Genomic DNA, 16,414 nt, shown 5'->3' with positions numbered 1-16,414 from the left:
TGTCCACAGTACAATTGTGTTTATTTGATTCCTATCTTTAAATATATCTGTACGTTCCTAGCCTCTCCAACTCTATTTATCTACAAAATGTATTTAGCTTCATATTTAATGTGCTTCATTTTGCATTAAATCTGCTGGTAGGTTAAGATTGAGAAGTAAAAAAGAGGAGCAGAAACTTGAAGGTGACCTTAGAAGAAGCCAGAGAGCATGCCTGCAGCTAGATGAGCAGAAGGTAAGCTAATCAGTGCAGTAATGTATATTGCTTTTCTCAAAATCCACATGATTGAAACGTGTACATGAATTAACTCCATCTCTGTTGTAGATGACCCCTACTTTCCAGCCATTTTTTTCCCCCAAAGACCACTTTAGTTCTCTGCCTTTAAATCTTTACAATCCAGCTGCTAAGGCCACCAGATATATGCATTAACCTGGCAAATGTAAAATTATAAAATGTACTAACTCAACCGCACATAGTATTATTATATCACATCTCCGTATATTTGTTCATGTGGAAATTTATGCTCAGGATGTTTAATATGGATTATATGAGAAGTGCACCCATACACAAAATTACATATTAAAAAAGGGCAAATGGAGTGTATAAAGTGGGGTATGTAGGTTTTAAGAATATTTAAAATTCAATACTCTATTAATGATATATTAAAATACGTATGCATGTATATGTATTATATATATATATATATATATATATATATATATATATATATATATATATATATATATATATTTCTCTTTCTCTTTCATCCGGTCTGGGGGACACTGCTTACCATGGGTTGTGGAGGGGAGCTTGGGAGTTGGCACCTAACTAGTTAACTTTTAGTACTGCTGGGAGACCCCTCCCCTCTACAATCCCCCTGCCCCTTCCTGTCCAGTTTTTTTTAGGTGCCCCGGAGTTGGGGCAGTGTTTTAGTACTTAGGGTAAATTTAATAGATTTACTTTATTTTATTTCTTTTTTCTAGGTTTTTTCTTTCAGCAGTGGCAGCGCTGGAGTGTGTTCTACTATAGAGAACACACTCACAGCTTCAGCAGCGCAGGCATCCCTTTGCCAGATGCGCGCCAGCGGCGCTCACTGGTATAGATTGGAGAGACTAGAGGTGCCTGATTGAGGAGTGAACAAGCGGTCTCACGGACCGCTGTCACTCCTCCAGCCTCCCCGATAACCGGCGCTGCCATTACAGGCAGAGAGTGCCGGTTATCGGCAACGGACAGACGCCGGCGGCCATTTTGTTTTTTTTGACAGCCAGCGCTAGACGGAGAAGGAGAAGAGGGGGCTATACCACGATTCCCCCCTCATACATAGGAGGGGGGCGCCGGGTAGCTATCGCTGCGGAGACCTCTGTCCTAGAGGTCTCCACTACTCTGCCATGCCTGCAGCTTTTAAAAGCAGGCTACATTTCATTTTTTGATACAGCTGAAAAGCAGCAGTTATTGAAGGGGGGGGGGGGAGCTACAGCATAGAGTTCCCCCTTCCTTCCAGAGAGAAATGGTCTTTCCCAGCCTTCTGGCGCCAAGAGAAGCCCGGGAAGAGGAACAGAACAGAGGGAGCAGGCACAGGACAAACTGCTGTTGGACTTCTCCCCTTTTGTGGCCTATTGGCTAAGTATCACCTTTATTACACACTTTCTAATGTTTTAATAACTGGGCTCGTAGGATTTACACTATAGTCTCCTACTGGTTTATATATATTGGTGGTACTATTTTTACAAGTACAACTTTTATAAAAGATCTGTTGATTACTTGTTTTTTATATCTGTTCCTCCACATATATATATATATATATATATATATATATATATATACTTGCTCTCTCTATCTCTCTCTCCATTTCCTCTCTGTGCTCAGCTAGAGTCATACTTCACATGCTCAGTGTCATGTAAAATTACTGTGTGGCCAGAAGGACCCTTTGGCGCTCTGCTCTGCATGCGAAGCAGTGGTTCCCACTGCACATACCCAGCAGCTTTCAGCCCCACCGACGGAGGAACCGGCCTGGGTGGCCTCCCTGACACAGTCGGTTTCCTCCTTAGCTCAGATGGTTTTTCAATCTAATCAGTTGTTATCTACTGTAGCAACTTCGGTAGCTAATAATGCTAACCCACAGTCAGACCTCCCAGCTTCCTCAGGTTCGAGTGCAGCGGGTTTGCCAGGACCTTCCTCATTGCAGCCTGACCCAGCCCCTGTTCTTACAGACCCGGCATGGTCTACGGCTCTTTTAAAGGGCTTGAACAAGCTAAACCAGTTGCTTGATACCGATAATACCCCGCCTGCTAAAAGAAGGAGACCTAGATCCGTAAATCCCCTTATGGTCCTATCAGACTCAGAAGAAGGCTCTGAGGAAGAGGGGGAAATTTATTCAGATCCTGACCAATTAAACCAATTGCAACAGGAAGACAATCCCAAAAGCCAATTTGTTAATGATTTGGTTTTAGCGGTTAGACAGGCGTTGGACCTCCCTGAGCCAGAGGATCTTACCCCCAGAGACAGAAGCCTCTTTAAGAAGGATAAGAGAAAGGCCAGCCATTTTCCCCCTTCTGCTGAGCTTAGGGTTATTGCCGAAGGGGCATGGAAACAGCCTGAAGGAAGGTTTTCTATTCCTAGGAGATTCTCTTCCCTGTATCCCTTACAGGAGGAAGAGGTGGTTCGCTGGGAGACTATTCCCAAGGTAGATATCCCTATTGCCCGTTTGGCAAAGCATACCTTACTCCCAGCTCCTGGTTCAACGTCCCTTCCGGACGCCAATGACCGCAAGGTTGAATCCCAGCTAAAATCCATTTTTGCGGCTGCAGGTTCCTCTTTCAGACCTACATTTGCCTCAGCTTGGGTGGCTAGAGCCATGGAAGCATGGGCAGACCAGCTGGCAGAGGCCTTACAGGACTCAGAACTTCTCCCCCTGGCCCTGCATTTGAAGGAGGCTTCCGGGTACCTATACGAGGCAGCCCAGAACTCGGCGGCGGTTTCCTCTTCCATTCAGGCGGCCTCTATTTCTGCAAGAAGAATGCTATGGCTGAAATCCTGGGAGGGTGATGCGGAATCAAAAAGGTCCGTTGAATCTATTCCATTCTCTGCAGCAGGTTTGTTTGGCCCGGAATTAGATACCCTTATTTCACAGGCACTGGGGGGCAAAAGCACTTCCTTGCCAGTATATTCGTATAGGAGCCGCAACTCTCGGGGCAGCTCTTTCCATCAGCCCTTTCGGGGGATCTCCTCTCATAGGGGACAGTCCTTTAGGGGCAGACAATCTAATTCTCAAGGCTCCTCCACTAGGGGGAGATCCTCGTTTGCATCTAAGCGCCAGGCCTCCAAGACCCAGGAGAAACCTGCGTCCTGACGACCACCCTGTACCACAGGGGGCACCAGTGGGGGGACGTCTGTCTCTATTTTGGGAACAGTCGGCAGAGTCCTCCCAAGATCCTTGGATCCGGGAAATCATTTCAGAAGGATACAGGATAGACCTGTTGGGCCCGGCCCCGCAGCGTTACTTCCCGGGATCCATTAAAAAGACAGTCTATACAGGATTGTGTCGCTTCTCTTCTGCTTCAGAAGGTCATCTGCAGAGTTCCAGATTGCCAGAAAGGGCGGGGGTTCTATTCCAACCTGTTCCTAGTCAGGAAGCCGGACGGCTCCTTTCGTCCCATCCTAAACTTAAAAGGCCTCAATGTTCACTTAAGGGTGAACAGACTTCGGATGGAATCTCTGAGGTCAGTAATAAACGGCCTAGAAAAGGACCAGTATATGGCGTCCATAGATATAAAGGACGCATACCTCCACGTTCCCATTTGGATCCACCGTCAGTCTCTTCTCAGATTCTCGGTGGGACCATTTCACTACCAGTTTCGGGCCCTCCCCTTCGGCCTCTCAACTGCTCCAAGGGTCTTCACGAAAATTATGTCAATAATGGCAGCATGCCTTCACCTGCAGGGAGTTCAGGTCGTTCCTTATTTGGACGACCTACTCATCAAGGCTTCCTCAGAGGATTGTCTACTTCATCATTTATCCCTCACCCAAGCGGTTCTCGAGGGCCACGGTTGGCTGATAAATTCAGCAAAATCCCAGATGGTTCCGTGTCAGCGCATGGTTTTTCTGGAACTCATCATGGACACCAGCAAACAAAGGGTGTTTCTCCCAGTAGAGAAGATCAGCTCTATTCAGACTGTAACTTCTCAGGTTTTGTCTTCCCCAAGTCCCTCAATGCATTTATGCATGAGGCTACTCGGAAAGATGGTGGCCTCCTTCGGTCGGGCCCATTCTCGATGTTTACAGTGGGATCTACTGTCGAAGTGGTCGGGTTCACACCTACACCTGGAACGTCAGAGGATCTCCCTATCCCCAAGGGCGAGGGAATCTCTTCAGTGGTGGCTGGTTCAGGATCTTCTGAAAGTGGGCAGATCCTTCGCTCCATGGTCGTGGATCATAGCCACGACGGACGCCAGCCTGAAAGGTTGGGGGGCGGTAGTCTTGCACCTCCGACTTCAGGGACGCGGGTCGGTTCAGGAATCAGCTCTATCTATAAATGTATTAGAATTGAAGGCCATTCTCTTGGCCCTCAAGGGAGCTCAGCCCCTTCTTCGGGGCCACCCGGTCAGAATTCAGTCCGACAATGCCACGGCTGTGGCATATGTCAACAGGCAGGGAGGAACCAGGAGTGCAGCTGCCATGGATATCGCAGCTCAAATACTGGTTTGGGCGGAGTTAAACGTTCCGGCAATATCTGCAGTTTTCATTCCAGGAATAGAAAACTGGGAGGCGGACTATCTAAGCCGAAACCAGATGATGCCGGGAGAGTGGTCACTCCACCCGGAAGTCTTCAGTCCCTGGTTCGGAAGTGGGGTCTTCCGGACATAGATCTCATGGCCTCCAGGCACAACAGGAAAGTTCCAAGGTTTTGCGCAAGGGCAAGGGATCCCCTAGAGGTAGCAGTGGATGTCATGGGAGTTCAGGATGGGATACCTATTTCCTCCAATTCCCATGCTTCCTCGCATCCTCAAACGAGTAAGGCAGGCCGGTCTGCCGGTAATTCTAGTTGCTCCCTCTTGGCCGCGCCGAGTGTGGTACGCAGACATATTGTCAATGGCGGAAGGACCAGGGGTCCATCTTCCGCATCGAGATGACCTTCTTCTACAGGGTCCATTCCACCACCAGAGTTTACCTCAGCTCAGTTTAACGGCATGGCTGTTGAAGCCAGCCTCTGGAGGTCTAGAGGTTTTTCTTCCAGCGTAGTTAACACTTTGATGTTAGCTAGGAAACCTGCTACATCTCGCATCTATCACAGGATTTGGAAGGCCTACATTAGGTGGTGCGAAAACAGGACATGCAATTCATCCGTTTTTCATATTCCTCGCTTTTTAGCTTTTCTTCAAAAGGGCCTGGAAGCAGGTCTCAGATTAGGTTCCCTAAAGGTGCAGGTATCGGCACTTTCAATATTTTTTCATATGAAATTAGCTGATTTGCCAGATATTAGAACCTTTTAAGAGGGAGTCTTGCACATACAGCCTCCTTATGTACCTCCTACAGCTCCGTGGGATCTCAACATGGTACTGGATATGCTCAAGGGGCCTCCATTTGAGCCCTTGAGGGAGACAGATTTAAAATGGTTGACCTGGAAGGTCCTCTTTCTTTTGGCAATCGCATCTGCTCGTAGGGTTTCTGAATTAGGAGCCTTGTCCTGTAGAGAACCTTATTTGTTTTTCCACGAGGACAGAGCGGTGTTAAGGACCCTTCCTTCTTTTGTCCCTAAAGTAGTGTCAGCTTTCCATCTTAACCAGGAAATTGTAGTTCCGGTCTTTTCAGTTTCTTCCCATTCAGATAAACAATCTATGGATAAGTTAGATGTTGTTAGGGCTCTCCGCATATATGTTAAAAGAACTTCCCAGATTAGACGAACTGACTCTCTGTTTGTCCTTTATGACACTAATAAGAGAGGCTGGCCAGCCTCAAAACAATCCATCGCAAGATGGATTACATCTACCATCAGACAAGCATATATAAAGGCTAACCGTCCTGTGCCGGAGAGACTTACAGCCCATTCCACCAGATCGGTAGGGGCTTCGTGGGCAACAAGGAATGGAGCTTCTGCAGACCAGCTTTGCAGGGCAGCCACCTGGTCCTCTGTCCACACCTTTACAAAATTTTATCAGTTTAATGTTTTTGCATCAGCTGATGCAGATTTCGCTCGTAGTGCTTTACGAGCGGGATTTTCAGAGTAGTCCCACCCTTAGGGGGCTGCTTTAGAATGTCCCCATGGTAAGCAGTGTCCCCCAGACCGGATGAAAGAGAAAAGAGGATTTATGTACTTACGTTAAATCCGTTTCTCTGATTCCGTCTGGGGGACACTGCGATCCCTCCCTTCTGTTTTCTCCTGTGTGCTCTTGTTTGACTGCCCTTTTTTATCCTGGGGCTTTTTAAAACTAACTGGACAGGAAGGGGCAGGGGGATTGTAGAGGGGAGGGGTCTGCCAGCAGTACTAAAAGTTAACTAGTTAGGTGCCAACTCCCAAGCTCCCCTCCACAACCCATGGTAAGTAGTGTCCCCCAGACGGAATCAGAGAAACGGATTTAACGTAAGTACATAAATCCACTTATATTGGTGTATACAATAATATAATAAATATATATTTTATTACTGCTAAAGGGTTATTTTTTTCCCTCTGTAATTAGCCCGAAATGATAACTTTCATACAATTTAATTATTCATTTATTGTATTATTAAAATTGAGAAATGGAGAGCCATGTATAGGTTGATAACACACAGGTTTAATTTCCTTAATGTGATCAGATTCCATTGACTTCTTTAGAAAACAACCAGTAGGATCTTATAATATAATCCCGACTCACTGTAGCAGCTGTAGTTTATTGCTGCATTCTCATCTCACTCCCCTTCGATCTGTACTTAACGCAGCCACTAGGCTTATCTTCCTTTCTCTCCACTCCTCTTCTGTCTCCCCCCCCTACCAATCCTTTCACTGGCTCCCCTTCTCCTACAGAATCCTGTTCAAGCTCCTCACTTTTACATACAAGGCCCTCGCCAACTCCACAGCACCCTACATCTCCACCCTCCTCTCTTTTCATGCTCCATGCCGCCCTCTCCGATCTGCCAATGACCGTCGCCTCTCTTCCCCCCTGATCACCTCCTCCCACGTGCGTATCCAAGACTTCGCCCGCGCTGCCCCCCTCAGCTGGAACAAGCTCCCTCCCTCCATCAGAACTTCCCCTAATCTGTCCAGTTTCAAACGGGCTTTAAAAACCCACCTTTTTCTTAAAGCCTTCCAGTATCTCACTTGACTTCCTACCTTTTCTTCTGCCTCTTCCCCTCTTTCCCCTTCCCTTATCCTTATCCTCCGTTCCTCCTTCGCTCCCTCTCTCCCCCGTGTCTCTCCGTCTGTCTACCCCACCCCTTAGATTGTACGCTCCTTTGAGCAGGATCATCTCTCCTCCTGTCTTCAGCACTTTTAACTCTGCTCTCCAGCTACCTAGTCCTCCTCCTCGAGGACCCTCTTTCCCCCGTCCCCTCTCGCTCCCTCCTCTCCCCTCTGGGGGTCTCCCTGTCATCCGTGCCCTCCCTTTAGACTAGTAGGCGGACCTTCCCCTCTCCCCTCCCCCGCCCCTCTAGCTGTGCTTTGAGCTCACTGAGTTACTGTGCTTATTGTTTACTGTACTGTGCTGTCTCACCTCGCATTGTAATTTCGTTTCTTCCCTGTACGGCGCTACGGACACCTAGTGGCGCCCTATAAATAGAAATTAATAATAAAAAAAGAATAGTGCATATTTAGTAGCTATCTTGATAGCATTGGATCACCTATTACACCATAAATAAACATAGATTGAATGTAAAAGATTTTCATGTCTTGGTTAGAGATAAAAATCTGTCCTCTAATGAGCACTGCCTAACATAAGGTCTGGTAGCTCTGTGGCACCTAAATTGTAAATTGTAGTAATAGGAATCTCTATTATCTTATCTACCCTATTAGGAGACCAGCATAAATTATGGGTTGTTCCCTAATCATAATTTCAGTATTGTGTTGGCATCTTCAATATTTAAGAGGTATAGGTATTTATCAACAAAATAATGTCAATAGAGCAACAAGGTGAAATCTGACGCGCATTTCGCTAGTAGCTTTATATATATCCATTTATATAGGGCATGAAGGCCATTACAATTACACTGCAATTTTTAAATCGCACTAATTCACTGTATGTTTCAATCACATTACCATTTTCACTATTTAAAGTGGCTCAGATGTATTGGATCAACTCAGTCACCTAAAACTATATCTGCAGGTTGGTTAGTACAGCTAAATGCCCTGATCATAAAATGACAGGTTAGTGTGAAAAGGGGGAAAAGCTTGAGGCCCAAACAAATTCTCCTCTGAATTTTGCAAAGTCCTGAAAGGGGGACATATCTGAAGTATTACACAAATGTTATAATGTGTTCCTGGAGGAGGGGAGTTACCCAGCTTCATCACATCTGGAATATATATTAAATTCCTGCCTATACCTGGTAAGGACCCCTCTTTCAAAACCAAGTAAGGAGATGCTAATTCCTAGATTGTTTTGACTGATACCCATAATAAACCAGAGCATGAATATTTTACTTGAAATAATGGCCTCAGACTGACCTTACCATGTACCTAATTGGGGTTATATAAAGTGATAATCATTTGCTAATTAAAAGAATGTAAAGGAGGAACAATGACTCTCTGGGGTATATTTACTAAACTGTGGGTTTGAAAAAGTCGATATGTTGCCTATAGCAACCAATCAGATTCTAGCAGTCATTTTGTAGAATGTACTAAATATATGATAATTATATTGGTTGCTATAGACAACATCTCCACTTTTTCAAACCTGCAGTTTAGTAAATATACTTCATTTGGTTCTTTGTGGTTGTAGAAAAACAATTTCTGCAGGGATCGACCATTCTCAGTCTGGTTGACCTTGATTACAATGGATGTCATGTCACGCACGGTTTTAGAGTCTTTGGAATCAAAACATTCAAACAATGTATTGGAACTGCAAGTAATGTTCCACGCTCTGCTCAGTGCACATCATTTGCTTCAGAGAATATATGCCCCCACCAGGGCGGCACCAAGAGTCCTTTAGCCATGCGAGAGACGCACAGGATCTTGTGGTGGGCCAAATCTCACGATCAGAAGGTCATTGCAATTTTCATCCCAGGGGTAGAATTTTTTTTTCATCAGGCATAGTCTGCATCCTGGTCCAGAGGTGTTTTGCCAATTGGTAGACAGGTGAGGTCAACTGGACATCGACATGATGGCGTCTTGATTGAACCACAAAGTCCAGCTCCCAGGTCAGAGATCCTCTGGCTGTCTCAGTAGACGCCATGCCCGTTCCTTGGCTGTTCAGTGTGGTTTACCTATTTGCATCGGTAGCCATACTACGGAGGGTCTTAAAAAAGGTAATCAGGGAGGACGTCCAGTTATTCTGGTGGTGCCGGATTGGCCTTGGTGGACTTGGTACACTGACGTTCTTTCCATGGCAGGGGGTTGGCAGTTTGCCGCTGCGACCAGACCTGTTAAGTCAAGGACCGTTTTATCATCTCGGTTTAGAACGTCTGGATTTAACGGCGTGGCTGTTGAAGCCATGATCCTTCGATCTAAGGGTTTGTTTGATATACAGGTTTAACGTGTTTTCATCAGGGGATGCAAGTTTTGGGATATAGGTGCTTTGCACCATTTCTTCTGAGCGTCCCACCCGTAATTGCGGCTTTTGGAAGTCCCTGGTGTCCCCAATAGGAGGATAGAGAAAATAGGATTATTATACGTCATACACAAAATCCGTTTCTCTTAGTCCACTGGGGGACGCCGGTCGCCCACCCCTTGGTGCTCTTGTTTCTCCTTTGTCTCCATGTTCTCTTTTTTTTCAAGAGAATGTTTTTCTTTCTCTTTTTCTGTTGTTTTTTTCTCTCTGGTATCTCCTTTTCTGTAGTGCTTGGTTAAACATAAACTGAATCCCATACAGGAGATGGGGTATCAAGAGAGAGGAGCTAGGGCAAGTTAACATTTTTTTTTAAATGTTCATTGCCTTTTCCCTCTACACTATACCCCAATGTCCCCAGCATCCCCCAATGGACTAAGACAAATGGATTTTATGCACACATAAAAATCTTATTCTTACGAAAGATCTTTTCACTTCGTGAGGTAACAACTACTTTTCACTTGGGACACTAAATTTTTGTTCTGCAAGGGAAGGTGATGACTTTATTTTCTACATTCTCTGTCCTTAGGACAGCAACAAAAAATAAAACTATATTTGCAAATTATCCTATAATCGTTTTGGGGATATGTAATAAAATGAAAAAGGTTTAGATCTTTTTCAAATAAGCTCGATTGTGATTCAATAAATTGATGTGACAAAAATAAATAATAATCTTTTTATTTTAGGCCATAAAATGTCCTCAGGAGACTTGGTACTGGCCTGCATCTAACCCAAAGGAGGAGGATGTAGAAACAGATGAGGATGAGGACGAGGATGATGTTAAGGAAGAGGAGATAAGTGTAAGTTTTAGCAAAATGGTGGTGAATTAGAAATCCCCACCTTATACTAAGCCAATGTTTTTGTATTTTATAATTCATATTATTCAAATTGACATGTTTTGTCAAAATGTATCTCTATCCCCTATATAGCCATTTTTCCTTTCTATCATGGCCACATCTAGTCTGTTAGCATTATGTAGATGAAGTTCAAATTGTTCAATTATGAGAGGCTGATGAATGCTCTGCTATGAATGTCATTCTTGGTACAGCAAAATATCATATTAGTAGTGGGATTTCCTGGCTATCCCCCATCAGGGTGCTTAAATGCTTTGAAGTCCAACTATTAATAGTATTTTGTGGTCGTTAGGAGGACAACAATGTAGTGTCACACAAGCTGAAAAACAGTTTTTAGTTGAATAAATACAATGTGTGTAACCTGATTCTACACAGATTATAAAAAGCAGGTAGCTGCAGAGTTATAGTACCATTATTTTAGTTGCAAAAATCTTTCAGCTCATCTGACAGTGCCCTAAAGAGAAACCACTTTGGGCCTTTGAGTTGACTATTAAAGATAGGATGTCTGTGGATCCTATTGATGGAAAAGTGGGATTACATAGGATCCTACCATATTTTCAGCGTTTCATAAATAGAGATCTTGGGAAAGGAGACTAAAATCAAGGCAACCTGCTGTCCACTTGTTATATTAATATATTTTATAATTGTAACTGCCTCTTTTTCAAAGTGCAAGTAGTGTAGCATGACTACATGGGATCTAGTTTATATTCACTCCGCACGCCTGTGGTGGTCATTGAACAACTTTTCAGCATTTATCTGCACTAATTGTAATCTATACATTTATTATGTATATTTTATGAATCTGATTTTAAAAGGCGGATGTTAATGATCCCATTTGATGAAACTGTTTCTTTTGATAAGATTTATTATTGTTTGAATTATTTATAGGCAAATTAATTTGCAGCCATCATTTCTTGATCTTTTAATCACACACATTTCCGGTGTGCATATACATTGCACGACAATAATATATAGCTCTGTCTTTTGTGTCTTGTCATCTGATTAGAGTTGCGATTTTCTCTGTCTAGACTCTTGAAAAGTTACAAGTTCTGACCAGTTATTTAAGAGGGGAACATTTCTACTGCATCTGGTGTGGCACAGCTTATCAAGGTAGTTATAATCTGTTCTAAATACGTAATATGTTTTCTTAACTAATGATGGGATCTTCCTCAAATGTTTTCAGAAATAGTGTAAAGAGGTGGCTATGTATTGCATACTTGCCTACTCTCCCGGAATTTCACAGACTCCCGGAAGAGTAGTCAAAGCTCCCGGATTTGCTGAAATTCATGCCAGTGAATGGAGGGGACGGGGCCTAATAGCATCATTGAGCTCCACCCCCTCGATTCAACGCCGCGTGCCGCGGATTTCGGCTCCTTTAGTGGGGGCAGGGCTATAGTGACGCCCTCCTCCTATCCCACCATGTCACGTATGATGTACTGCTGTTAATCTGCCTCACATACTGTATTTTTTTACAATTACTCACCAGATTATTAGAAGCACAAACATGTTAGACATTACAAATAAGCAAAAAAATAATACTTAACTTCTTGAGGTGCACAAAAATATAATAATGTTTACCATGGTTATTTTTATAATTTTAGGGGGGATTTCAATTGCCGGCGACGTGGCGCTCCGACATTGCCAGCAGATATGGTAGAAATCTCCGCTCATTTTTCCTCAAGCTCCCATGGTGCGAGGAAAAAGGAGTGGAGATTTATGTCAATATTTCTGCCGTGAAGTGTCTCACGGATGTTCCAGAGACAGTTTGCGGCTAATTGAATTCCCCTCTTAAAGCAATCCCAAAAAATTACCATGAAATGTATTCATCTAGTTTTTTCTAGGTGGTGGTAAAGCTTTAATGGCTACTTAAGAATCAAATTTAAATGAAGGGTTCAATTCTGTGCCATTTCCACTAACCTGTGTGCTGAGGGCACAGATTACATAAATCAACATTTATGAAAACTGTAAGTATACATTAACTGTTTAGAAAATGTTGTATTGGCCATAGCAACCAATCAGATTCTAATTTTTCTAGCACAGTTTAGAAAATGAAAACAACGGTTTGGCTGCTATGAACTACTCCACCTTTTCTATGCTGTTTTCTGTAGCATAGTTTTCATAAATGTCTTCCACTATGTTGGGGCAGATATGCTGTTTTCTCTCTCTCTGCTATTACAGGCTGAAGTGTCAAGGTACCACACATGCAACGGTTCTATGAATTTTAATTGAACAATGTTTTCACAAACAATGTTTTCATTAAATGATTTGTACACGCACGAAACAGTCTTAATCTGATGAACTTAATATAGTAAGCTCATGAAAAAAGTGATGGCTTAATTATGGTCATTCAGTCTGACCATACTCCCAGCGATACAATTGTTTTCAAGCACTGGGCAATTGAAATTTTAAACAAAAGATCATATTTCGGAAAGATCATTTCGATTTAAGATATCCTGTGTGACTCGCATATATAGATAATTGTAAAATCTCATCAAGTATGTTAGCATCATGAATAAAATGTGTGTGGAGTAAATCTTCACTTCCAGGGGGTTTAATCAGACAATAGATAGAGGAAAGGCATTGTCAGAGGAGGGCTGTGGCTCATTACTGTACAGTCCATCTAGGTGAGGGCATGCTCATCCGCTGCTGCACACAGTCCCTGCAATGCTTCCACGATGCAGCATTTCATGCTGCATGCTTTTCCCGATCCAAACCAGGTAATATCAATGATTGGTTAAGAAACAGGAAGCGCTGATACAGGGTGGGGCATAAAGATTTCCCATATTTCGAGGCGACACTGTGTGAGCTATAGAGGGGGTAAAGAGGTGGGGTAGATTTAATTGGATAGGTTAGGCTCTGTCGTTTTTAGTGGCCATCATGAATTTGGACCGGTGAACATCGGGGCTTTGTTGTTCAAGCGTATTATGAGAACAACCGTTTTGTGATAACGATGCAGAAAGCGTTCTGTACACGCTTCGCGCTAGGTTGAAATGCATCTGTACCAGATCGGAAAATGATTTTGCTATGGAATTCTAATCTTTGGGCAACTGGATTCACACCGAAAAGAAAATCGCCTGACAGATCTAGGACCGTTAGAACGTCAGAAAGTGTGGAAGCAGTGAGAGCATCCATGTAGCAATCGCCAAGGCGTTCTGCTCATAAGCATGCCATGGCACTGGGGACATCAACTTAGAGTTTAAGTTGAATTTTGCATGCCGATTTAAAATTACATCCTTACAAAATGATGTTGAAGAATTAAGTGAGGGAGATTATGCCAAGCGCAGAGCCCTATGTGAGAAATTTTTTGAACAAGTGCCTGCAGCAGCCGTTCTTCTAAGTAGCGATGAGGCTCACCTCCATATCAGTGGAGCTGTAAACAAGCAGAATTTTTGCTATCGGGCTGAACCAAACCCTTGTGATCTCCACGAACGACCACATCACTCCTCTCTTGTTACTGTTTGGTGTGCAGTTGCCGACTTTGGTGTGATCGGCCCGTATTTTTTTGAGGAAGTTGGTGCAACAGTAACTGTGACCTCTGACCGGTATGTTGAAATGTTGGGACACCTTTCTGCGCCCCAAACTGGACAATATCGATACATAACATGTAGTTTCAACAGGACAGGGCCACAGCTCACACAGCACGACGTTCTCTCGGAGTGTTGAGGGAAATGTTTCCTAGGTGTTTGATCTCTTCAAGGGAAGAAATAGGGTGGCCGGCACGGTCACCAGATTTAAGCCCATGTGACTTTTTTCTTGTGGGATACCTGAAGGAAAATGTTTTCAAACATTGTCCTCGGTCTTTTGAGGATTTGGAGGAAAGGATCAGACAGGAAATCAAAGTCATTTCACCTGATATGACCCAGAGTGTGATGGAGAAATTCCGGGAACGTCTTCAGCAATGTATTGCCCACGACGGCCGCCATTTGTCTGATCTGATTTTTAAAACCCTTTGAAACAAAACAGTTTTTTATGTTCTTTTCATAAATAAAGACAACGTTTTCCTAAATAGTTTTGTTCATTTTTTTTATACCCTTTCAAAATGTGGGAGAATGCCCCACCCTGTTATAACCACTGCTCTGAGCTGATATAAGCCCAGGCACATGTGGTTTATTAGATTTAAAATGTGATTTTAATGTAGGAATATATAGCATAATGGGAAAAATAGAGGTTTCCACGGGATCAGTTGGGCAGCAGTAGGGGAGTATGACACTTATGTTGAGTACAATGAAGTAAAGATATCAGTATTGTTTGATGGTAAATAATGATATTGGTGCTATCATTTTGACAATATAATTTACATGAAATAATCTCAATATAATATGCACTATTCATAATTTGTGATTTATATATGTTTTATGCAGATGAAGATGATATGTGCTCAAATTGTCCAGGGGACACATCAGAAGACCATGACTAATGGTGGTTGGCACTGGAGTGAAAGTTCATCAGCAATTTAGAGAGGAATCCATACATTTAATAAAGTGAAAGGGCATTAAGACACCTCCTTGCACAAACTGCATGCTTCATTGTTCATTCCGAAAGCACAGGTTAATGGACTTGCTCTTGCATCAGTCTAGAGTAATTTTACAGACCCTTTAAAAGAAAAAATGTGACAACTGAGGAGAAAGTCCCCCTACTGAAACTGGACTCCAAAATAAAATTTGTACAGTTATGTGTATTTATGTTGTGAAGGTTTTTTGTTTTTTTTCAGAACTGTAGCCGGCACATTTTACAATACATTTTTGTCATGCTCAATATTTATGTAAAAATAATACATACACCAGTAGTTATTTGCATACACACACCTAATATTAAATAAACATTAATTAATGACTGCCATTCTTTTATATATTAAAAATGTGTATATTGGTTGGGTTGTTTCTGAGGCACATCTTTCTTTGGTCCCTAGCCTCTCTGTAAATTCTTAGTTGATGGCATAATTGCTTAAACTACTTCATATCGCAACTATATAGTCATGACAGATATGCATGCTTCTTCATTGAAATACTTTGAAAGCACTGTTATAAATAAATACATTTAACATTTTTGTGGTTTTTGATTTAGCCAAAATGTCATATGACTACCTGTGACACTACCAAGGCCAGTATGTTCATACCACCACTTTCTCCTATTTATGTTCACGCTCTTTTGAAGTTTTTCCTTGTGATGTCCACAAACTAGACTGCCACTTTTAGTCATAGATCTCTTTTATCTAAAAAAGAACTTTACATTATGTTTGAAAATCCCATCTACTTCTCTATTTTGCCAATTCAATTGTATAAACTGCTGATTTTCCCATTACGCCTATCTGTTTTCTTATATTGAAGTAACATGTGAAGTAATATCTAGTGATGTAAATGGTGCCCTAGGAAAATGCTTATAATGTAATCGAATCTTGGTATACTCATTGTCAATTTTGAATTATGGTTTAAAATAAACCTGTCCAACATACATTAACATTGTACTCCACTGTACGTAAATCAAGTTTCTAGAGATCAAGCTAACCATGGCTACTTACCTGCTTGTCTGTATCACGCATCTCACTGGTTTGTTCCATTCTGATCCTTATCTTCATTGGTTTCCCTTGGTTACTGCTATCTGCTGTACAGCCTGGTTTTCCTCTATCCTCGGACGCCATTTTGCCAAGTATTCTGCACATGCGCAACCCCGGGAACCTTTAAAACCTCTGCTCTGCAGTGATTGGATAATCACCAGCCAGTTCCCTTTATAAAGGTACCCCTCCTTTCCCTGAGGTTGATATCATCAGTTCCCCCTACCTGATGGGAAGCATTACCTCTGACTCCAGTTGTGCTTATATTTACGTTTGTTTC

The 16,414-nt window shown here is 42.8% G+C and overlaps 1 protein-coding gene across 2 annotated transcripts in view; it reads left to right on the top strand.

Moving 5' to 3' along the window:
- Positions 1–15,628, top strand: part of GPATCH11 (G-patch domain containing 11) — a 40,086-nt gene extending 24,458 nt beyond the window's left edge. Inside the window, exons 5-8 of one of the 2 annotated variants that reach the window (XM_075203678.1) lie at positions 142–232; positions 10,416–10,529; positions 11,612–11,693; positions 14,945–15,628. In XM_075203678.1, the coding sequence (XP_075059779.1) occupies positions 142–232; positions 10,416–10,529; positions 11,612–11,693; positions 14,945–15,000 (343 nt within the window). In that variant the 3' untranslated portion in view covers positions 15,001–15,628. Of the gene's footprint in view, positions 1–141; positions 233–10,415; positions 10,530–11,589; positions 11,694–14,944 lie in introns of those variants that run through there. The other variant, XM_075203679.1, reaches the window with a different exon arrangement.
- Positions 15,629–16,414: the final 786 nt, after the last annotated feature.

Source organism: Mixophyes fleayi, chromosome 3, assembly GCF_038048845.1.
Source record: "Mixophyes fleayi isolate aMixFle1 chromosome 3, aMixFle1.hap1, whole genome shotgun sequence".
NCBI classification, from domain to species: domain Eukaryota; kingdom Metazoa; phylum Chordata; class Amphibia; order Anura; family Limnodynastidae; genus Mixophyes; species Mixophyes fleayi.
Note: the sequence above shows the minus strand (reverse complement) of the source record. Positions and strands in the feature narration are given on the sequence as shown.